The following is a 25406-nucleotide window of genomic DNA, read 5'->3' as shown; positions in this document are numbered from 1 at the left end:
ATCCCAAACTTCTGCTTCCTTGTGCTGAACTACCACTCCTGTAAACAGTTTCATTTTATTTTTGCTTTCATTACCAACTTTAAACAGGAATATTTCTTATGGGCTGAACCCTACTCCCTTCCCCTGAATTTAAAATAATTTTCTCCTTGAAGTTTACTATGCATGAGATACAGTGAATAAAGAACAGGAAGGCTGTGTTTTGTGTTATTGTGGAGGCTGGGAGATTGGCTAAGCATATTCATTGGCCATGTGACTCATTCAACATGTATGTCTTACAGTATGTATGATTCAAACATCTGCCCCAGCAAAATGGTAAATTGTTTCAGACTTTTATCACAAACTGTCAAAATGTAGAAAAGTTTTCTAAGGGTATACTTTGAGCTTGAGTGTACCTGTCTATAATTGAGTGTGTTTTCAAAGATAGATGTTTTTAAGTAGATTTTGCCTAAATTTATAATTTATCAAGGGTATGATGAAGTAATATATCTTCTCTTTTTTTTTTTTGCAGGGGGCTATTCATGCCAAGTATGATGCAATTGATAAAGATACTCCAATTCCAACAGATAGGCAGGTATGATATAGATTTTCTTAAACAACCTAGATGAGTTTGCCAAATCTTTCAACTTTAGAAAGGCATGAGAAATTTTCTTCCTTTCATCATGAATACTCAGCAGCCATTATATGCATATGATATTAGAGAAGCATAAGTCTTACCTCTCTCAGATATCGTCTAACTCATTACTGAATCAGAACTATTCCTTTAAGGAGTTTAAGCCAAGTAACTTTTCCTAGTATGTATTTTTTTTGTCTGAAGAATTTATGCTTTATTTAGACCAGATTGTGAAGTAAGATTTTTTGAAAAGTAAATTAACACATACTTTTCCAAAAGAAATGATCTGCTTTTCTTGTTTAAGTATACTGAAAACTTTTTAGTATTCCTGGAGGATTAGTATAAAGTTCAAACACTTCAAAACACCAGGATTATGTAGGCGGCCTATTCTTGAATTCATAATACAATTTCTCCTCTTCTTTGTCTTGTGATTTATTGGTGATCTGTCTATTATAGTTCTACCATATTGTTTTGCTCTTTTACAGATTGAAGTGGATATTCCTCGTTGTCATCAATATGATGAGCTGTTATCCTCACCAGAAGGTCATGCAAAATTTCGGCGTGTCTTAAAAGCCTGGGTCGTGTCCCATCCTGATCTTGTGTATTGGCAAGGTAACTTTTTCCCCCAATTACTAAGACTTTTTGAAGTGTTAGGAACATGTTGCATGACTGATAATTTTAGAATCAAAATGAACTATCAAATTATCTTTGGCTTTAAGAAAAGTCAATACTAAGCTATGCTCCATTTTTTGAGATGTTTATATGAGAACTTTTTTTAAAAACTTTATCTTAATGTCTAGTGAATATCATTTACATGCATGAGATTTAATGAGACAACTTGTCATCATGTTGATTAGCAAAGTATAACAAATATTTTGTACTATTATAGTCTTTGTGAATACATTTTTAATGCTTGATGCAAATAATAAAATAATTTTGTACTGTAAATAATTTGGGGCTAGTTTATATTCTCGACATTTAACGATTTACAACTTTTGCTTGTCAGATTAGGATATTATTAGGCTATTAAGAATTGGGGAATATGTATCACCCTGAAGTTCTCACTTTTTCTCTTTTTAAAAAATATCTATAATGCTCCATCTCCTTGATTTTTACCTTTTCTCATTACTCTTTTTGCTGTCATTTATAAATTCATGAGTGAGAAATCCATTCCACCTAGTGTTATTTTTTAATTTATTGTTATGAATAGTAGTCTTTTTATTTCAATTCTATGTCTATTTCTGGCCAAACCTGAAAATAAAGCTATTGTTTTCTTCTAGCTGTATTCATTTTAGAGTTCTATGTCTCCTTAACAGTTATAGATAAATTTATATACATTCTTTTAGCATGACAATGTGTGAATAAAATGTCATGTATTTATATTTTACTTCACAATTTTTTAAAGAATTTTTTTTCATCTAATAAACATGTAAGAAGAGAAACATGTAAGAAAAATTTTCATCTCCTTGACAAGAAAACCTGTTTGGGGTTAAGTGATTGCCAAAATCACACAGACAGGGAGTGTATTCAAACCTTCTATCATTTGTACATTTTTCTGTTACTATATTTCTCTCTTCAACTTATAATAACCTTAATAATAATAATGGTTGATTTATATTGGATGTTTACTATGTGCTAGTCACCATCCGTTACTCCTCACAATAACCCATAACATATTTCTGAATGGATTATATGTATGATACTGAATCTATATGGAAGTAATGCAGAGATCTAAATAAGGTATGTATCTACAATTCTGCTGGATTATGTTTATTTGAATTTTTTCCCCAATCTCTCTCCATCAGGTCTTGACTCACTTTGTGCTCCGTTTCTATATTTAAATTTCAATAATGAAGGTAAGCCTGTTTATCATTTAAATAATTGTTGTGTTTATTGTTCTAAAATATTTTATTCAAACATGAAAGCTTGCTCTCTTCCTAGTGGAGCCTGTAAATTTTTGTGAAATAATCTGTTGTGACTCATTTTAGAGGATGTAAAGGATTAATTTATTTCTGGAGGTTTTTAGCTGTAACTAGAGATTTAGAGAAGGCAATGGCACCCCACTCCAGTACTCTTGCCTGGAAAATCCCATGGACAGATGGGCCTGGTGGGCTGCAGTCCAGAGAGTCGCCAAGAGTCGGAGACGACTGAGCGACTTCACTTTCACTTTTCACTTTCATGCATTGAAGAAGGAAATGGCAACCCACTCCAGTGTTCTTGCCTGGAGAATCCCAGGGACGGGGGAGCCTGGTGGGCTCCCGTCTATGGGGTCGCACAGAGTTGGACACGACTGAAGCGACTTAGCAGCAGCAGAGATTTAGAGAGAACCTGATAGATTATTCTAAATGCATTCATCTACTTTGGTGACCATTTTTATGAAACTTTTGGAGAAAATTCTTTCCTCTAAAGAAGACATTTTTAGAGATTAGTTTTCATTTATATATACTTCGTAAATGATTTGTAAGGAAAACAATATTGATCTTGCATCCTCCAGAGTCTTTTATTTCAACTATTACTTCCTTTTTTTTAAACCACTACTTCCTTAATGAAGACTTTTCTTACCCCCTTGCGATTTGTATTTCCAGAAATTTGTTTTCTGTATGTTTCGTATCACAGTTACTTATATACTAATATAAATATATAGTGAAGGACAGGGAAGCCTGGCATGCTTCATTCCATGGGGTCACAAGGAGTTGGACACAACTTGGCAACTGGACAACAACAATATACTAATACAGTAACCCTTCTTTTGGTTAGTGGCTTTTTTTTTAATGACAAGGGTTTTTGTTTTGTTTTGTTTTCTGTCCCCTGACATAATGCCCTTTTTATAGTCAGTTTTTCGATAAATATTTAAATATTTATTATGAATATCCCATAGCATGAATCCTTAGAAGCCTTAATCTCAATCTCCATCTCTTCAAATTCTGTTTCATATCATAATTTGCATAGATTTCTGGAATTGAGTACTGGTAGCATAATCCCAGGGAACTTCACTATTTGAGTGCTTTTTAAAAATGCCTGTTCTCTAATATTACTTTTTAATCTAGACAAGAGGCCTTGCTGTGTTTAGTTAAGCATAATTCATTATGATACATATTGATCTAAGAATGGCAAAGGATCTATATTTGAAAGAACAGTTATTACTAATGTTTTTAAATCCAGTGTTCTCAGACTCTTTTCTTTGCATCAGTAAAAATTATGGGTATTGAAGTTTATATAGCACATTAATGATTATTATGTTTAGAGATTTTAAAATGCATAAAGTTCTAATAATAAAGATTTTTATTCTTGTAGGATAACGGTTTCTGCAGAAGTTTTAGTTTTAGTTTTGTTTTTTGGTTGTTGTTTTTTCTTTTTGCTGCTGCTGCAGTAGTTTGAAATTGAAAAGCTACTGGAGTGGTTATCTCTTGTTGTGTACATTATTTTCTGTAGGGTTTTTCCCCATATAATTTTGTGCTTCCATCAGTTATTAAGTAATTCTTGTTTAAAAATAGATTCAAGGAATGTGTGCTGAGTCTTTCAATGACTGCTGATCTTTTACCTCGTTGATTTGTTATATTTGCCTTACTCTTTCTTAGCTCTGGCTTATGCCTGTATGTCTGCTTTTATCCCCAAATACCTGTACAACTTCTTCTTGAAAGACAACTCACATGTAATACAAGGTAAGGAAATGTTTCTTTGCCTTTTTATAGGGAAAGTTATTATGTCAAAATGATCAAACTCAGTTAAATTTATGGTTTTGACCCAACAAAATATGGTGACAGTTTATTACTAAAACACATTAAGTTTAATCTTTTCTCCAAGTCCACAAAAAATTATGGTGTTTTTCTAATAATTATTTAATATCTAATCTGAGTTTGGTTCAAATTCAGGTATGCCAGTTTAAGAAAATAAAAGTCCAGCTGTTTGTCTCTGTCACAGTTAACGTTGCTTACAAAAAGCTTTACCATGGAGCAAGCCTACTAGGAATTAGTAAAAATGAAGTGTGACCAATAATAATAAAACTTTCCTAGTATGTAATAAAAAAGCTATGCTATAGGAGAGGAATAAGAATTTTAATATGATCATATTAGAAGAGAGAAAGAGTATTCATTTTATATCTCATTGCAAAAATTGTTTAAACTACAAAGCTTCGTTAAAACAGAAAATTTATATGAGACATGATGGTGTGGAAAAGTACACCATTAAACCTCACTTGAAATTTAAGTGGAAATTTCATAAATATCTTGATTTTTTTTTTTTTTAAATGACATTTACCCCAGATAGTGCAGTGTTAAAGAATCTGCCTGCCATTGCAGGAATATCAGGAAACATGGATTCAGTCCTTAGGTCAGGAAGATCCCATGGAGTAGGAAATGGCAATCTACTATAGTATTCTTGCCTGGAAAATTCCATGGACAGAGGAGCTTTGCTGACTGCAGTTCGTGGGGTCACAAAAGATTCAGATGCAACTGAGTGACTGAACACACAAACACACACACCCATACATAGGTCACCTATCAGAAAATACTATTTTGGAAGGTATTTTATCTCTTGATGGAAATTTTCATTATTATAAGCCAAAATTAGAGTATTTTATGGACATTTTAAAAGATTCAGTAGTAAATCCATGGAATCTATTGTTTTAATTTTATTACTAGTTTGTTTTTCAGTAGCTTCTGTTAAATTCTCTTAGATTGGTATACAAATCAAAGGACATATACATTTCAATTTGTTTCGTTTGTTCTAAGGAACTGTTAAATGCATTTTTGAAATAACTTGAAATTTGACATAGTACTGATATGACAATGCTGCTATCATCAGTTCTGCCATATCTTTTCCTTTAAAGAAATTTTTCTAAATGTAACAAGCCATACTGTATCTCATTCTAAAGCCTATCCTGAGCAACCAAAACTTATGCCAGCCTTATAATGTATATTTACATATATGAAATAATATATAGTATATAATAATATGCAAAATGATTATATCTACCTATTTTTGTGTGTATTATATATATATACACATATATTTGTGTCTGTGTGTGTATATTTTTGGACATGAACTTGAGAAAACTCCAGGAGATGGTGAGGGACAGGGAAGCCTGACATGCTGTAGTTCATGGGGTCACAAAGAGTTGGACACAACTTGGCAACTGAACAATAGCAACATATGTACAGTTATAATACATATATAAATCCAGCCATAAGTGTTTGGCAGAACTCAAGGGAAATGTTTTCATGATGGATTAGGTTTCTTCAGTAGATTCTTAATTAGCCATGTAATCCACCATAGTAATTATTTTCTATCAGGCTCAAATAAGAAAGACATTTAATAAACTGGAGCATAGCTGTGGAGAATTGCCTGAGGTGTGACTTTCTGGTTTAAAATGAAGCGTGCATGCGTGCTTAGTCGCTTCTGTCGTGTCTGACTCTCTGAGACCATATGGTCCATGGCCTGCCAGGCTCCTCTGTCCATGGGATTCTCCAGGAAAGAATACTGGAGTGGGTTGTCATTCTTTCTCCATTTTATTAATAAAAGTTAATAATCATATGCTTTCGTCAACATAAAGTTGAATGCATATGATTGTTGGTGTAGTATACCTCTGGCTTCTAGGTAAATTGGGACTATAAACATACCATCCCTAGCTGGAAAGAGAAAAATGAAGTTAAAAGTTAAATCCAGAAGTTCCCCCTTTGGATCTGTCCTGGATCTTCACTTTACTGGAACAAATTTCTACATCTGTATATGTAAATAAATTTGAGGTGTAATTATTCTATATGTGACAGTGTTATTCTCTATATAAGTATCTGTTTACAGTTTCTGAAAAGATGATAAATGTGAGACAGGTTTAATATCACTAGAGAAAATCATTTGTTGAATTTAATAGGGAAAAAGTCATTCATCATTTGAATAATTTGTGATTCAGGAAATGAACTGACAGCTCTAAAGGTAGAAAATAAGTTGTCACATAGCCTTTAACAAAAAGCTTTTCTTGTTTAATAATTAGCCATAAGTGATTGAAATAGTAACAAAACAGAAAATTATTTAATCAAGTGTGTTTTCTTCGTGGAGAAACTAAATCTAATTCAAAGTGTAAATAAAACTGTAATTTATGTGGATTTAATGTCTTTATTTGATGTACTATGTAAAAACAATGATTGTTTTAAACTTTATTGTCATTTCAGAGTATCTGACTGTGTTCTCTCAGATGATTGCATTTCATGATCCAGAGCTAAGCAATCATCTCAATGAGATTGGATTTATTCCAGATGTAAGTACTTGGTGCATTAATAGAAATGATGTAAAAAAAAAGAAAAAACACAGAAATTGGCAACACAACAGAATGAAACTGTTTTTAAAGTTTTGTTGCCATAAGACGTCCATCTATCTAAACAAGTTTCTGCTACTAACTATAGACTTTTATTATAAAGTTTATATGGTTATGTTCCATGTCTTCACTTAGTAAAGGGAAATATCTTGTTTTTCTTGATACTATCAAATTAATTTGAAAATCCTGTTAGTGGAGTGTTGTATTAAATTGTGCTGTCAGCAGTTTTCACTTGGATTTTATGATATTCAGGCTTGTTTTTGAAGAAGTAGGAAATTGGAACCTAGTCAATTCTTAAGTATTAATAGGTGCTTCAGGAGAAGGCAATGGCACCCCACTCCAGTACTCTTGCCTGGAAAATCCCTTGGACAGAGGAGCCTGGTAGGCTGCAGTCCATGGAGTCGCAAAGAGTCAGACACGACTGAGCAACTTCACTTTCATGCATTGGAGAAGGAAATGGCAACCCACTTCAGTGTTCTTGCCTGGAGAATTCCAGGGACTGCGGAGCCTGGTGGGCTGCCATGTATGGGGTCGCACAGAGTCGGACACGACTGAAGTGACTTAGCAGCAGCAGCAGCAGCAATAGGTGCTTCTGTGTTTTGCTTGAGATATTACTTGGAAGCTTTGCCAGATTTTGGCTTACTTCATTAGCTTCTCAGGTTCCTTATCAAACCAAAAGTCAGAGCTGACTCTTGTTAATCAAAGTGTAGCTTAGCCTGTTACTCACATGTAGCTTATGGCATGGAGTCAAACCTCTTTAAAAGGCAGTTAGAGTACAATGTCATAGGTTTTTGTAAAACTAAAAAAAATCCTTTTTGAGTTAGAGATCTCATTATTCCATCTTAACCTTCTTTGTTTCCTGATCATACTGCAATGGGGAACTGAGTTCTGTTTACAGAGGTGAAGAATACCTTTCCTTTTAAGGCTTATATCCAGAAAACAGTATGTTTATGGTAAGATTAGGAGTGAATATGTTTATATTAACACTATAAATGCAGTTAAAGTGTTAACACTTAAACAGTATAAATACTTGCAGGGTGATTTGAAGTTTAAAAATACTTTCATAAACATTTCATTTGATACTCAAGTCAAATATGTAAGGTGCATGAAGCAAGTAATTTCATCATTTAATAGATAAGAAATTTAGTGTTTGACAAGGTAATAAAACTTAATCTCAGGACATAAAATTTTAACATAGCATTTGACAACCCTCTGTCCCTAGTCTGGTTCATCTTTCGGCAGGGGAACAAAGGCAAAACATAAGTGTACTAATTCTAGTTCATTGCTCTGTGTGTTGTGCTGTAACTCTGTGGTGTGATCGTCAGGCCTAAAGTAACAATGCTTAATATCCAGTGGAATTTGCTTCTAGGCCTGTGGAGAAATACCTTTTAGTGGAGTACATGGCTTATTCAATGAGGGCTCCAAAGTATATACACATGTTATAAAACAACAAATAAATAAGACTAAACCCTACAATTATGTATGGAGATGAAAAATTATAAAAAATTAACCAATATAGATATATATTATCATATTAAGTATTTATTTTTATATAACTCTGCCTTTCTTGCTTCACATTGTAAATGTGAGATATATTACCAGACAATACTAGATTAAATCTTATGGCTGCAATTGAAGAAATTTCAGAGGAACTGATTGCCTAATTAGTAATGGTGTTACATTTCTGAGGGAAAAAATACTAAGCTGTAGACTTAAAAAAAAGGATTTCTTTTCAAAAAATTCCTTTGAAAGCACCACTGACCACTTGTGACTAAAACAGAAAACTATATTAATTTAGTTATACAGCTGGTGCTTAAAGAATCCACCTGCCAGTGCAGGAGATGTAAGAGACATGGGTTTGATCCCTGGATTGGGAAGATCCCCTGGAGGAGGGAATGGGCTGGGAAATTCCATGGACAGAGGAGCCTGGGAAGCTGCGGTCCGTGAGGCCACAAAGAGTCGGACACAACTGAGCAATATACAAAAATATGTATGAAATTATAAAGAGAGTCTGATAAAATCATTAGATATATTCTTGAACATAGGTAGTATTAAAACATCACATATGGAAAAATAGTTTATCGTAGTTAATCAGAATAATTAAACTCTGGAAGAATGTGGTATATGAGAAGAGGCAAGCAAAAAACAGTATTATTAAAAAAATAATAATATAAACATAATTTAAGTGCTTACTGTGCACCAAGCACTGCTCTAACCCTCTTTTAGCACTCATCTAATCTTCACAAGTTTGAAATCTAATTAAACAATGACTGTTAAATATTTATGCATAATATCAATTTCAGAAAGACTAATAGCATGGCAGAAATAAAAGTCTAGATAACAATAACATGAAAGGTAAGAGTCATTGGGGTTTCAACTTAAAAGTTTTCTAATGATTTTGCATCATTTGAGGGGAAATTAAATATGCTCTTTATAATATAGAAATAAAGTCAGGGATCCTTTCAGATCTTGGATTTGATTTTACCCTACTTAAATCTAATAAATGAGCCTCTTACTGTTTCATGGATACTGGGAGAAAATCCAAGACTCCTTTGTCAGAGATAAAGGGCTTTCTCACTCACAGCACAGCAAGCAGTGTGAGCATTAGCATGTTTCTCTTGATTTCCCTGGGGCTCCCCTGGTGGCTCAGTGGTAAAAAATCTGTCTACAATGCAGGAGCCTCAGGAGACTTCTGTGGGTTCCATCCCTGGGTCTGGAAGATCCCCTGAAGGAGGGCATGGCTACCCACTGCAGTATTCTTGCCTGGGAAATCCCACGGACAGAGGAGCCTGGTGGGCTAAAATTCCATAGCCTTGCAGAGTCAGACAGGATTGCCATGACTTAGCACACAAGCATGCACTTGATTTCCCTTGTTGCCAAGTCCCATAGAGATAAACCAGAAGATCCAGATGCTGCCTCCATATGCTGTGGATTGCACTACAGAGGGGAATCTTTATTATTAATTATTTAATAATTCCGTAATTTTTATCAGTTTAGTTCAGTTTAGTTTGCTCAGTTGTGTCCAGCTTTTTGTGACCCCCATGAACTGTAGCACACAAGGCTTCCCTGACCAACTCCCGGAGCTTGGTCAGACTCATGTCAATTGCGTCAGTGATGCCATCCAACCATCTCATCCTCTGTCATCCCCTTCTGCTGCTGCCTTCAATCTTTCCCAGCATCAGGGTCTTTTCCAATGAGTTGGTTCTTCGCATCAGGTGGCCAAAGTTTTGGAGCTTCAGCATCAGTCCTTCCAATGAATATTTAGGACTAATTTCCTTCAAGATTGACTGGTTTGATCTGCTTGCAGTCCAAGGGACTCTCAAGAGTCTTCTCTAACACAACAGCTCAAAAGCATCAATTCTACGGTGCTCAGCTTTCTTCATGATCCAACTCTCACATCCATACCTGACTACTGGAAAAACCTTAGCTTTTGACTAGACGGACCTTTGTTGGCAAAGTAACATCTCTGCTCTCTAATAATGCTGTCTAGATTTGTTTTGGCTTTTCTTCCAAGGGGCAAACATCTTTTAATTTCATGGCTGCAGTCACCGTCTGCAGTGATTTTGGAGCCTAAGAAAATAAAATCTGTCCCTGTTTCCATTGTTTCCCCATCTGTTTGCCATGAAGTGATGCGACCGAATGCCATGATCCTTGTTTTTTGAATGTGAAGTTTTAGGCCAGCTTTTTCACTCTTCTCTTTCACTTTCATCAAAAGGCTCTTTAGTTCCTCTTTGCTTTCTGCCATAAGGGCACTATAATATGCGTATCTGAGGTTATTGATATTTCTCCCGGCAGTCTTGATTCCAGCTTGTGCTTCATCCAGCCCAGCATTTCTCATGATGTACTCTGCATATAAGTTAAATAAGCAGGATGATAATATACAGCCTTGATGTACTCCTTTCCCTATTTGGAACCAGTCTGTTGTTACATGTCCAGTTCTAACTGTTGCTTCCTGACCTGGATACACATTTCTCAAGAGGCAGGTCAGGTGGTCTGGTATTCCTTTCTCTTTAAGAATTTTCCACAGTTTGGTGTGGTCCACATAGTCAAAGACATTGGCAGAGTCAATAAAGCAGAAGTAGATGTTTTTCTGGAACTCTCTTGCTTTTTCGATGATCCAGCAGATGTTGGCAGTTTGATCTCTGGTTCTTCTTCCTTTTCTAAAACCAGCTTAAACATCTGGAAGTTCACGGTTCATGTACTGTTGAAGTCTGACTTGGAGAATTTTGAGCATTACTTTACTAACGTGTGAGATGAGTGCAATTGTGTGGTAGTTTGAGCATTCTTTGGCATTACCTTTCTTTGGGATTGGAATGAAAACTAACCTTTCCAGTCCTGTGGCCACTGCTGAGTTTTCCAGATTTGCTGGCATATTGAGTGCAGCACTTTCACAGCATCATCTTTCAGGATTTGAAATAGCTCAACTGGAATTCCATCACCTCCACTTGCTTTGTTCATAATGATGCTTCCTAAGGCCCACTTAACTTTGCATTCCAGGATGTCTGGCTCTAAATTGGTGATCACACCATCATGATTATCTGGGTCATGACAGTCTTTTTTGTTTAGTTCTTCTGTGTATTCTTGCCACCTATTCTTAATATCGTCTGCTTCTGTCAGTTGTTTAGTTCTTCTGTGTATTTTTGCCACCTGTTCTTAATATCGTCTGCTTCTGTCAGGTCCATACCATTTCTGTCCTTTATCGTGCCCATCTTTGCATGAAATGTTCCCTTTGTATCTCTAATTTTCTTAAAGATATCTCCCGTTCTATTGTTTTCCTCTATTTCTTAATTCTTAAAGAAACTTTTTCTGAAATGCTAGGAATAGCTTTCAACCTGCAAATTATGAAATGTTATCAGGTGAACAGTAAGAAACATGACAAAGGCTGTATTCCAGTACTATACATGCCTCTTGAACCTACTGTCACTGCTAAAGATAACATCAACAAATTCAGTGATAAGTATGCTGGCAAAACCATTGTCATTTAACTACAATCTTAATGGATGTTTATACCACTGCTGATTTTCTCCTTCCCTAAACGTTTATCACTGTCATTCTCCAAAGTTCTATTTAGCCGAGTTTGTAGTAACTAAAAGTATGAAAGGATTTCTCAGAAATATTTATATAATCTATTTATTTGCTTTGTTTATTAATTGGTTCCATCATTCGTTCCTGGCCTCTATGTTGTTATTGTTGCATAAAGAAATTTTAGATTTTAATCTACAGAGATTGGTGACAATGAATTTTTTAGAATTTTTTCTATTTTTAGATTTTTGTCTAGTGTGGTTACAAGTGGAAATGGAAATGGGAACCCACTCCAGTATTCTTGCCTGGAGAATCCCATGGACAGAGGAGCCTGGTGGGCTGCTGTCCATGAGGTTGCACAGAGTCAGACACGACTGAAGCGACTTAGCAGCAGCAGCAGCAGTGGTTATAAAGTAAATTAGAAAATTGCACCTTGTTTAGAATCTCCATAATAGGAGTCCCTGCTAACCTGTCCTAGACCATCCTAGAGTGCTGTGATGTGTCCTTTGGCTGTTTCTGTTTACCTGTTTTTCTCGTTGTTCGGTAACTAAGTCTTGACTCTTTACAACCCCATGGACTGCAGCACGCCAGGCTTTCCTGTCCTTCACTATCTCCCAGACTTTGCCCAAATTCATGTCCGTTGAGTCAGTGATGCTATCTAACCTCTCATCCACTGCAGCCCCCTTCTCGTGCTGCCTTAGTCTTTCGCAGCATCAAGGTCTTTTCCACTGAGTCAGCTCTTCACATCAGGTGGCCTAAGTGTTGGAGCTTGAGCTTCAGCATCAGTCCTAATGAATATTCAAGGTTGATTTCCTTTAGTATTGACTGGTTTTATCTCACCGCAACCCATGGACTCTCAAGAGTCTTCCCCAGCACTACAGTTCAAAAGCATCAATTCTCTGGCACTCAGCCTTCTTTATGGTCCAGTCTCACATCTGTACTTCACTACTAGGAAACCACAGCTCCCCTGATTTTACTCCTAACCCATTCCACTGGCCTTGGATTCTTTAAAGCCCTTGAATACAAAGGGCTTGTTGAGCTCTCTTACAGTAGAGATTAAATTACCTTTCAGAAAGCACTCATATCATAGAAGCCCAAGACTAGTCCCATAAGCAATGACAAAGTAATGTTTTGGTATCTTCTTGCTAAGAACATATACATAGAAGTTAAGTATCCACCAGGTTTCCCTTGTTATTAAGTTCTCAAAGGCAATGGCAACTCACTCCAGTACTCTTGCCTGGAAAATCCCATGGACGGAGGAGTATGGTGGGCTGCAGTCCATGGGGTCACGAAGAGTCGGACACGACTGAGCTACTTCACTTTCACTTTTCACTTTCATGCATTGGAGAAGGAAACGGCAACCCACTCCAGTGTTCAGGCCTGGAGAATCTCACAGACGGTGGAGCCTGGTGGACTGCCGTCTATGGGGTCCACAGAGTCGGACACGACTGAAGCGACTTAGCAGCAGCAGCAGCTGCAACACAAGACAAGACTGTACAAATGGACATCACCAGATGGTCAACACTGAAATCAGATTGATTATATTCTTTGCAGCCAAAGATGGAGAAGCTCTATACAGTCAGCTAAAAAAAGACTGGGAGCTGAGAACTCCTTGTTGCCAAATTCAGACTTAAATTGAAGAAAGTAGGGAAAACCACTAGACCATTCAGGTATGACCTAAATCAAATCCCTTATGATTATACAGTGGAAGTGAGAAATAGATTTAAGGGACTAGATCTGATAGACAGAGTCCCTGATAAACTATGGACAGAGGTTCGTGACATTGTACAGGAGACAGAGATCAAGACCATCCCCATGGAAAAGAAATGCAAAAAGGCAAAATGGCTGTCTAAGGAGGCCTTACAAATAGCTGTGAAAAGAAGAGAAGTGAAAAGCAAAGGAGAAAAGGAAAAATATTCCCATTTGAATGCAGAGTTCCAAAGAATATCAAGGAGAGATAAGAAAGCCTTCCTCTGTGATCAATGCAAAGAAATAGAGGAAAACAACAGAATGGGAAAGACTAGAGATCTCTTCAAGAAAATTAGAGATACCAAGGGAACATTTCATGCAAAGATGGGCTCGATAAAGGACAGAAATGGTATGGACCTAAAAGAAGCAGAAGATATTAAGAAGAGGTGGCAAGAATACACAGAAGAACTATACAAAAAAGACCTTCATGACTCAGATAATCACAATGGTGTGATCACTCACCTAGAGCCACACATCCTGGAATGTGAAGTCAAGTGGGCCATAGAAAGCATCACTATGAAGAAAGCTAGTGGAGGTGATGGAATTCCAGTTGAGCTATTTCAAATCCTGAAAGATGATGCTGTGAAAGTGCTGCAGTCAATATGCCAGCAAATTTGGAAAACTCAGCAGAGGCCACAGGACTGGAAAAGATCAGTTTTCATTCCAATCCCAAAGAAAGGCAATGCCGAAGAATGCTCTAACTACCTCACAACTGCACTCATCTCATACGCTAGTAAAGTAATGTTCAAAATTCTCCAAGCCAGACTTCAACAGTACATGAACCATGAACTTCCGGATGTTCCAGCTGGTTTTAGAAAAGGCAGAGGAACCAGAGACCAAACTGCCAACATCCTCTGGATCATCGAAAAAGCAAGAGAGTTCCAGAAAAACATCTACTTCTGCTTTATTGACTATGCCATAGACTTTGACTGTGTGGATCACAATAAAGTGTGGAAAATTCTGAAAGAGATGGGAATACCAGACCATCTGACCTGTCTCTTGAGAAACCTGTATGCAGGTCAGGAAGCAACAGTTAGAACTGGACATGGAATAACAGACTGGTTCCAAATAGGGAAAGGAGTACGTCAAGGCTGTATATTGTCACCCTGCTTATTTAACTTATATGCAGAGTACATCATGAGGAATGCTGGGCTGGAAGAAGCACGAGCTGGAATCAAGATTTCTGGGAGAAATATCAGTCACCTCAGATATGCAGATGACACCACCCTTATGGCAGAAAGTGAAGAGGAACTAAAGAGCCTCTTGATGAAAGTGAAAGAGGAGAGTGAAAAAAGTTGGCTTAAAGCTCAACATTCAGAAAACTAAGATCATGGCATCTGGTGCCATCCCTTCATGGGAAATCAATGGGGAAACAGTGGAAACAGTGTCAGACTTTATTTTCAGGGGCTCCAAAATCACTGCAGATGGTGATTGCAGCCATGAAATTAAAAGACGCTTACTCCTTGAAAGGAAAGCTATGACCAACCTAGATAGCGTATTAAAAAGCAGAGACATTACTTTGCCAACAAACATCCTTCTATCAAGGCTATGGTTTTTCCAGTAGTCATGTATGGATGTGAGGGTTGGACTGTGAAGAAAGCTGAGGGTTGAAGAATTGATGCTTTTGAACTGTGGTGTTGGAGAAGACTCTTGAGAGTCCCTTGGACTGCAAGGAGATCCAACCAGTCCATCCTAAAGGAGATCAGCCTTGGGTGTTCATTGGAAGGACTGATGTTGAAGCTGAAACTCCAATACTTTGGCCACCTCATGCAAAGTGTTGACTCATTGGAAAAGACCCTGATGCTGAGAAAGATTGAAGGCAGGAGCAGAAGGAGATAACAGAGGATGAGATGGCTGGTTGGCATTACCAACTCTATGAACATGAGTTTGGGTAAACTCCGGGAGTTGGTGATGGACAGGAAGACCTGGCATGCTGTGATTCACAGGGTCACAAATAGTCGGACACGACTGAGCGACTGAACTGAACTGAACTGAACTGAATTGCTTTCAATCTCATGTATCCTTATACTGATTGAGAGACAATTAAAAGGAAGTATATCTTAGTAAAATAAGTCTGACAATGACAAATGCTCTATGATACCACTTACATATAGAATCTAAAAAATAATATAAATGAATCTATGTACAAAACAGAAACAGACTCACAGACAAAAACAAATTTATTGTTACCTAAGGGGAGAGAAGGAGCAAGGAAGGGACAAATTAAAGAGTATGGGATTAATGAAGACTGATTACTATACATAAAATAGGTAAGCAACAGAATTTACTGCATAGCACTGGGGATTATACCTAATATCTTATAATAACATATAATGGAATACACTCTACAGAAAACAAAACAAAACTGAAACACTACTCTGTACACTTTAAACAAACACAATATTGTAAATCATCTAGACTTCAATTTTGAAAAAAAAGTGTATAATATGATGCAGTAGTTCTCAAACTTTTTGGCCAGTCTCAGGACCCTTTCACATTTTTAAAAGTTAGCAAGTATTTCAAAGAGTTTATAGGTAGGGTTATATCTATCAGTATTTACTGAGACATTTTAAAAATTACATATTAATTTTTTAATGAAAATAGCAGAACTATTATATGTTAACAAAATAAAATTTTTCAGAAAAGTAATTGTTTTCCAAAACAAAATAATGGAAGAGTAGTATTGTTTTATATTTTTGCAACTTCTACTTAGTTGAGGAAAGTTAGATTCTCATATCTGCTTCTAAATTCAATCCTGTTGCAGTTCATCGTTCTGGTTGAAGTACATAAAGAAAATCTATTGGCCCTACACAGACATATAATTGCAAAAGGTAGTTTCTTAATGCTTAACTGCAATATACAATCTAAAACTATGTCAATGAACTTTTTATATTCTTTTATATTCAAATCTATCAGTCTGTCTTACACTTTGAATGGCTCTTTTACTCATATGTGATTTTGTGATGTTGTACATTGGTCATTTAGAAAATACCAGTGCATTGAATTATGCAGATCTTTCATAAAACATTTAGTTATATATATCAAAAAATCACATTCGTTGCTATCACCACTGATCTCATCCAGAAATTCATTAAGTATTGAGAAGCTGCCAAGCTCACACTGGCAGATACAATTTTCCAAAATTCTAATCTTCACCTGACAGCTAGAATTTTTTATTGAAGTGACAGGCTCACTTCATTTTCAAGAAATGTCCACCAGATATCCAAGCATGAAAAAAATTGTTTTTATTTTATTTTTTAAATATAACATTAAACATGGCGTTTCTTGAAAAAGTCACCTACAATGGCTCATAGCTCAAACCATTGCCCAAATGCTTTTTCCTCCAGGCAATCTTTTTTTTTTCTCTCTTTTTGGCTGAGTCACATGGCATGTGGGATCTTAAGTTTCCCAACCAGGAATTGAACCTGCAACCCCTGCATTGGAAGTAGGTTTACCACTGGACCATCAGGGACGTGCTTTCAAGACAATGTTTTACTTCTGTACACAGTACAAGTGCTTTATACATACTTCCCATTTTTCCTCATAGAACATTTTAAAAAACATTTTGCAAAATTAATCATTTTTAATTTTTAACCTTCACAAGATTATGACTTTTATACTTTAGTGCCCCTACTTTGATTTGTGATATTGTGCCAGCAGTTTTATCCACCATTGGTTTTGTACCATTAGCACAAGTGTGAACATAATAAAAAAAAATAGAAAAAGGATCAAAAACATCTTAGTATTGTTATAAACATAGTTTTGAACTTTGGGGCCCTGGCTCTTGAAGATCTCCAGGAGTCTGTGAACACAATTTGAGAATAAGCACTCAGACACAGGTGTGAAATGGGACAGAGTTCTAATCCTGACTCTTCAACTTAGTGGCAAAACAGTTAAGTTAGTTTCTTTTATCCATAGTCTTCTTTAACGTTGATTATAATAAATCTTATGTCTTAAGATTATTGTGAAGATTAAATGAGATAATATGTATAAACGGTTCAACACAGTTCCAAGTACACAGTAAATTTTAAGGAGTTAGCCATTATTAGTGTTCTTGTTTTATTTATTAGAGTCTGATCATGTTGCACTGTTTCTTTGGTCATATTCATAGGATTTATATTTAGAAAAGCATTCTATTACAAACTATAATGGATGTAGTATTTTACTGTATCAGTTAGCAAACACTTTGCTGGAGTAAATAATGATACTAACAACAGGAAAGACTTTCTTTTTGATTGGTAAGATTGCCACTCCATTTTAGATTTTAACATTTTTTATTTGCTGGATTTTTAAGGTACTTTTCTAAGTGCTGCATAGCATGTTTTATAGCCTTTTACTTAAATTAAAATTAATTATTTGAAATTTTTAGAAAACTTTTTTTTTTAAATGCTCAGTGAGATAATTGAAAAGTACTTTGGATGTATAGCTAATATTTTCCAAAAATGATAAATTTGGATTTCAGAACCATTAAAATGCCCAAGTGATTTTGTTATTGATTTCTGTTTTATAGTTTTTTGGTTCAGTATTATAAATCAAGTAATAATTAATAGAGAAAGGTATATCTATGCAGTTATTTTTAATATTATGGAAATCATTACTTGCAAAAAATATAACTAATATAACCTTTGGTATACAAGGGAAAACAAGTTAACCATTTAACATCTGGGTCCAATGGATCTTTTAAATTATTTTTGTATGTTTAAGTTATTTTTTTGAATAATTTATAGAAGTAGCATAAAAATGTAGTAAAAACCAAATAACTATTAAAAATTTTAGAAAGCATTTAAACATAGCAAACCCCAAATTTTATTCCATATATTGAAAGTGTGTGTATATGAAATGTATGGTGTCCTTTTCACTTACTCCTTGTCTGTCATGCATGAACCTGGAGCTTATCTATCCTGTAAATTTGATTCTAGATTTCAAATACACATCTTACAGGCTCTAGCTTTTTTCTGGTTCTTCTTCTTGTACTTGCACAGTCCAGACACAATTAGAACAAAATATTGACAGGACTCTTAACTTTGCTGAAGAACAGCTAATCTACACTTTAAATTTTTACAGTACTGTATGTCAATTATAGCTCAATAAAACTGGAAGAAAAATTAGAACAGACTGTAATGATGTCTCCATATATTTATTTATCTTCTTAAAAGATGATATAACACTTTGGATGACATAGTACAAAAAATGAAAGATGGTAATAATAATGATTTATTTTAGTACTGTGAAATGAAGTGAAAGTCACTCAGTCGTGTCTTACTCTTTGTGACCCTATGGACTGAATAGTCCATAGAATTCTCCAGGCCAGAATACTGGAGTGGGTAGCCTTTCTCTTCTCCAGGGGATCTTCCCAGCCCAGGGATTGAACCCAGGTCTCCCACATTGCAGGCGGATTCTTTACCAGCTGAGCCATAAGTGAAGCCCAAGAATACTGGAGTGGGTAGCCTATCCATCCCTTCTGCAGCAGATCTTCTTGACCCAGGGATCGAACTGGGGTCTTCTGCACTGCAGGTGGATTCTTTACCAACTGAGCTATTTAGTACTGTACCATCCTTCTATGAAACTGCTTTATAAAAATGGTGATGTTGTAACATGTTGTTGTTTAGTCGCTTAGTCCTATCCAACTCTCTTATGACCCCATGGACTGTAGCCTACCAGACTCCTCTACCCGTGGGATTTCCCAGGCAAGAATACTTGAGTGGGTTGTCATTTCCTTCTCCCAGAGATCTTCCCAACCCAGGGATCAAACCCACATCTCCTACATTGACAGGCGGATTCTTTACCACTGAGCTACCAGGGAAGCCTTGATGTAATGTGAGCACAATAAAGAAAGAACAGTTAGATTCTCTAATAAGCTTTAAGTCTGAAACCAAATTACCAGGGTAGTTTTTAAAAAGGGGGTGGGGGCTTCCATCATCATTGGTGGATCTACCATCAATAATCTGTCAGAGAATGCCAGATGATTTAGATGTAAATCAAAAAATCAGGGCTTCCCTCGTGGCTCAGATGGTAAAGAACCTGCCTGCGATGCGGGAGACCTGGGTTCGATCCCTGGGTCCGAAAGATCCCTTGAAGAAGGGAATGGCAACCCACTCCCGTATTCTAGCCTGGAGAATTCCATGGACTGTATAGTCCATCGGGTCACAAAGAGTCGGACATGACTAAGCAACTTTCACTTACCTGTATTATGTGTTTTTAAAATTTATGTTCAACCCTTTCCCATTCCACCTAATTTATCCTGATTTATCCTGAATCATCTTTGTTCATTTTTGAGAATGCTGATAGTCTTTTGAAAATGAAAAGCACTTTGAAACAGTAAACTCTTTTATGGAACATATTCTTGATTTTCAAGAATTCTTCTTTGTTTCAACACATATTATTCTGTACATGGTTAAGAAGGCAATAGCAGTCAGATACAGACAAAATAATGTATCTTCTAGAATTTGAAAAGTTGAGGGAAAAGATTTTATGTAAGAATATTTAAAATTTTGTGACCTCAGAGTAGCTGACGTGGGATTGAGGAATATAGATTTTGAGAGCTGGCAGAACTGTAACTACCTTAGCATTCATTGCCTGTGCCTTGCTTTAATTGAGTCTACCTCAACCTGTGAAACAAGTGTATAGTTCCCAGTGCCCAGGATTCTTTTCTCTTTACCTTCGAATCTTGTCTCCTGGTTCCAGAACATATGTAGCTTTTGTTAGATGTTTTCATGAGTTTGACTCAGAATTTTGCATCAAAATACTTAAACAAAAGTATTTTGTTGAAATACTTTCCTATTGTAGAAGCTTCTGGGCTGTTAATGAAGAAGAATAATTGTACTTCCTATGTTGACATCTGAAATGTGTCACATCTTCTGCCAGGTGTTTTAAAGCCTTTAACTAACCTTCACAACAATCCTGAAGTTTCAAAGGGATTTGTAGCTACCAGATCACAAAGTTCATAGTTTCAGGAAAATATATGGTCTACTCTGATGCTTTGAAAATCTGCTGTTTTTCAAGAATCCTTTATTTGAATGGCTAGATGTACATTTCCCTATTACACAGAATCATTGCAAGATAGTCAGCTTGCATTTTACAGAGGTGGCTGACATTAACTTAGATGTAAAAGTGCTTCTGACTTGAGGTAAAGAGAAAATATGCTCATAAAAAGATAAAAGTCAATTAGAAGGTACTCTCTTTTGTATTAATAATTTTTATTATTACTATATATGTATATATAGAGAGAGGTGAGAGAACACAGTATGTATGTATATAAATCCATTTTACAAAAGATTCATCTAGAGTTTTAAGAAATGTTTCCTTTTTTAATCTTTTACATTTTTTATACATTTGTAAGTTTTTAAGCCATAATTTATGCTCTTGAAAATCAAATTAATGAGCCCCTGCCTTTGTTTTTCCTATTGATGTTTCTTACATTACCAGACCATATAGAAAGATCTCATGAAATGGTAAATACCGCTATTCTTTCTTGATATTGCCAGGGGGCAGTATTTACTCATCTGACTCTTTCTAGCAGGCTAGCACTAGACCAAATCAATAATATACAATTTTATGATCTGGAGAAAATAATTAAAGGATGTATAATTTCTTTTTATGGTTTGTTTCTAACTTTAAATCAGGAGAGAGCTGGTAATATCTCCAACTTAATTAAGACTAATTATATATTTTTTTTATATTTGTAAGAAAATATTTCATTATTTGTTATTTTTAAAATTAAAGCCTATTACTAGCCTATTAGTATTCTCTATGGTGTCTTTTTGTGTATTACATTGTATTATGAACATATACCAATATGCTAAGAAATTATTTAAGATGAAAATATCAGTTAAATTTTTAATAGGGAGAAATATGGAAGGAAAGAATAACAGGCATTCAGTCTCACAGAGTATATCACCTATTTATTTATTTGACTTCAGTTGGTAAGAGGTGATTGGTGTTAATGAGCACCTAGGAGTTGTTGTATATTATATTAAAGAAATGTATTCTGCTTGAATTATTACTTGTCAGTACCCATTAGAATATGCTTCATTTTACTTACTTCTAATAACTGTTTTCATAATGGTTGTCAAAGTTTAGGTATTAGTATATAGTTTAACATTTCAAATTTAATATTTTTTCAGTATTCACCACTATTTAATATGAAGGATAAATATATATAAGTGCACACACATATACATACACACCCCCGCCCCAAGGAAGATTAACTGATTTTCTCATTATTACATATTTATTAAAAATTTCTTAAGAAATTATGTCATCTTGTGACTAATCTTTTAATCTGTCCCTTTCAGTTATCTTTATTATATATTTCATTCTTTCCTCAACAAATATTTGAGTGTACCAGGCATTTTCCTAGGCCCTGGGTACATTGATGGAAAAAGAAGACAAAATCTCTACCCTCATTCAACTTACATTTAGTGGGAGATAAAAAATAAAGATCAATATACTACATGATATGTTAGGTAGAGGTAAGTACTAAAGAAAAAAAAAAACCAGCTTAAGCAGGGATATGGAGTTAAGTGGTCAGGAGAAGAAGGAATTGAATATTTAAGTAAAGTAAAGCCTCACAGGTTAATTTTTGAGTAAATGTCTTAATGAATTGCTGTGTTATCACATTTACTAACCTTTTCTTCTGCAGTATCTGATCTGCTCTTAATCCTATTCATTGTATTTTTTGACTCAAATATTGTATTTTTCATTTCTAGAAGGATTTTTTTGGCTCTTTTTTTATCTGCTCTTTCTCTACATAACATATTCAGTCATTTCTTAGCTTTTTGAACATATGTAATACCGATATAAAAAACATTTTAACATCTTTGCTTGGTAATACAAACATTTATTCTGGTTCTTTGTCCATTTTGATTGAATGATTTTTCTCCCCATTATGATCATTTTTTTCCTCTTGCTTTACTGATATTTTTTAATAGATTCCAGTCATTGTGAATTACTTTGTTGCATATTGGATATTTTATGTCCTTGTAAATATTCCTGGGGCTTCCCAGGTGGCTCAGTGGTAAAGAATAAGCCTGCCAATGCAAGAGACATGGGTTCAATCGCTGGGTTGGGAAGATCCCCTGGAGAAAGAAATGCCAACCTGTTCTTGCCTGGGAAATCCCATGGACAGAGAAGCCTAACAGGCTCCAGTCCACGGGTTGCAAAAGAGTCAGACATGACTTACCAACAAAACAACAACAACAAAATATTCATGAGCTTCATTTTGAGATGCAGCTAGGCTGAGATGCAGCTAGGTAACACTGAAACAGTCTGATATTTTAAAGGCTTGCTTTTAAGGTTTGTTAAGTGAGACCAGGCAGCATAATTTGAGAGCATAATTTTGCCCCATTACTATGGCAATATCCTTGTGAGTACTCTACCTTATGCCTTGTTTATTACAGGGTTTTTTAAAATTCTGGCTGGTATTAAGATGAACTATATTTGGCTTTGTGTGAGCTTGGCATGTTTTTCCCCTAGGTTTTCAAGTGGTTCCTCCCCACTTTCTGTTTTTCCTCATATACATGCCCCCTTTGATATGTGGGAAAAAGTGAAAGTAAGTAACTCATAAGATTCGTAATGACAATTGGCTTTGATCAGAAGAATAGAGGATAATATAATTTATGTTCTGTCCTTTAAAAAAAGAAAAGTTAAATAATAGTGATGGAATTTATATCTACTCATTGTATATTTAAATTGAAATTAGGCTGAAGAATTTAGATTTTGTTATAGTTTTGCTGTTTTCTGCAGTCCATTTGTTGTTCACTTTCTCAGTCATGTTTGACTCTTTGCAACCTCATGGGCTACAGCATGCCAGGCTTCCCTGTCCTTCACCATCTCCCAGAGCTTGCTCAAATTCATGTCCATTGAGTCAGTGATGCCATCCAACCAACTCATCCTCTGTCATCCCCTGCCTTCAGTCTTTCCCAGCATCAGGGTCTTTTCCAATGAGTCTGTTCTTCACATCAGGTGGCCAACGTATTGGAGCTTCAGCATCAGTCCTTCCAATGAATATTCAGGATTGATTTTCTTTATGATTGACTGGTTGGATCTCCTTGTAGTCTAGGAGACTCTTGAGAGTCTTCTCCAACACCACTCTCACATCCATACATGACTACTGGAAAAACCATGGCTTTGACTAGACAGACCTTTGTCAGCAAAGTAATGTCTCTGCTTTTAAATATGCTGTCTAGGTTGGTCATAGCTTTTCTTCCAAGGAGCAAGCGTCTTTTAATTTCATGGCTGCAGTCACCATCTGCAGTGATTTTGGAGCTCAAGAAAATAAAGTCTGTCACTGTTTCCATTGTTTCCCCATCTATTTCCCATGAAGTGATGGGACCAACTGCCATGATCTTCATTTTTTGAAAGTTGAGTTTTAAGCCAACTTTTTCACTCTCCTCTTCCACCTTCAAGAGACTCTTTAGTTCGTCTTCGCTTTCTGCCATAAGGATGGTGTCATCCGCATATCTGAGGTTATTGATATTTCTCCTGGCAGTCTTCATTCCAGCTTGTGATTCATTCAGCCCAGCACTTCACATGTTGTGTTCTGCATATAAGTTAAATAAGCAGGGTGACAGTATACAGCCTTGATGTATTCCTTTCCCAATCTGGAACCAGTCTGTTGTTCTATGTCCAATTCTAACTGTTGATTCTTGACCTGCATATATGTTTCTCAGAAGGCAGGTAAGGTGGTCTGGTATTCCCATCTCTTTCAGAATTTTCCAGTTTACTCCACAGTCAAAGGCTTTAGCTTAGTCAATGAAGCAGAAGTAGATGTATATCTGAAATTATCTTGCTTTTTCTATGATGCAGTGGATGTTTGCAGTTTGATCTCTGGTTCCTCTGCCTTTTCTAAATCCAGTTTGAACATCTGGAAGTTCTTGGTTCATGTACTGTTGAAGCCTAGCTTGGAGAATTTTGAGCATTACTTTGCTAGCATGTAAGATGAGTGCAATTGTGTGGTAGTTTGAACATTCTTTGGCATTGCCTTTCTTTGGGTTGGAATGAAAACTGACCTTTTCTAGTCCTGTGGCCACTGCTGAGTTTTCCGAATTTGCTGGCATATTGAGTGCAGCACTTTCACAGCATCATATTTTAAGACTTGAAATAGCTCAACTGGAATTCCATCACCTCCACTAGCTTTGTTCATAGTGATGCTTCCTCGGGCCCAACTGACTTCATACTTGCAATCCATACTCGATAATGAAGTCTCATACCTCTGTCTTCCTCCCTTTCCCTACTTGTAATGACTGTGTCAGTGTGTATAAGTGATGATCTTGTGTAGAGCAGTGGGTTTATTTCATATACAATACTTAGATTTTAACGTAGGTCGGTACACAACTGTACTTATGGTTCGTGACTGGCATTTAACAATGTAAATGCTCAACTGTGTACAATGCAAAGAAACGTGGAACTTTAATCATAAATTTACAATTGATAGGTGCTGAAAAAACTATATTCATTTAAAACCCCATAGGTAGTACAAAAATATTTGTCTATTAGGAGCCAGCATTGACATAAAATATAAAATAAAAGTAGAGCTTTTTCAGATTTTTCTATAAATGACTATGGTTTTTTATACTTGTTATTAACAAAGGAGATTTAACTCTACTTTTAGAAATTAAGAATGAGTTCTTACTTCAAAATCTCACAAAATTAATTGGGGGATGTGTGTGTTTCATTTCTAGATATTGCTAGGAAGATAAATTTGTCATCTGAAAA

At 35.7% G+C, this 25406-nt stretch overlaps 1 protein-coding gene and 1 long non-coding RNA gene across 17 annotated transcripts in view; both read left to right on the top strand.

The window, feature by feature from the left end:
- TBCK (TBC1 domain containing kinase) overlaps positions 1-25406 on the top strand; it is a 201238-nt gene that overhangs the window by 78377 nt on the left and 97455 nt on the right. For all 16 annotated transcript variants that reach the window (XM_081484365.1, XM_081484424.1, XM_081484339.1 and 13 more), the window contains 5 exons: positions 509-571; positions 1096-1222; positions 2416-2466; positions 4189-4272; positions 6778-6863. In XM_081484365.1, the coding sequence (XP_081340491.1) occupies positions 509-571; positions 1096-1222; positions 2416-2466; positions 4189-4272; positions 6778-6863 (411 nt within the window). The remainder of the gene's footprint in view (positions 1-508; positions 572-1095; positions 1223-2415; positions 2467-4188; positions 4273-6777; positions 6864-25406) is intronic.
- Positions 9421-17416, top strand: LOC145521302 (uncharacterized). Its single transcript, XR_014065305.1, has 2 exons — positions 9421-9792; positions 15349-17416. It is a non-coding gene; the product is annotated as an uncharacterized LOC145521302 (long non-coding RNA).

Source organism: Giraffa tippelskirchi, chromosome 1, assembly GCF_054371585.1.
Source record: "Giraffa tippelskirchi isolate mGirTip1 chromosome 1, T2T-mGirTip1v1.2.pri, whole genome shotgun sequence".
In the NCBI taxonomy this organism is placed as follows: Eukaryota; Metazoa; Chordata; class Mammalia; order Artiodactyla; family Giraffidae; genus Giraffa; species Giraffa tippelskirchi.
This window is presented reverse-complemented; position numbering and strand designations above follow the sequence as displayed.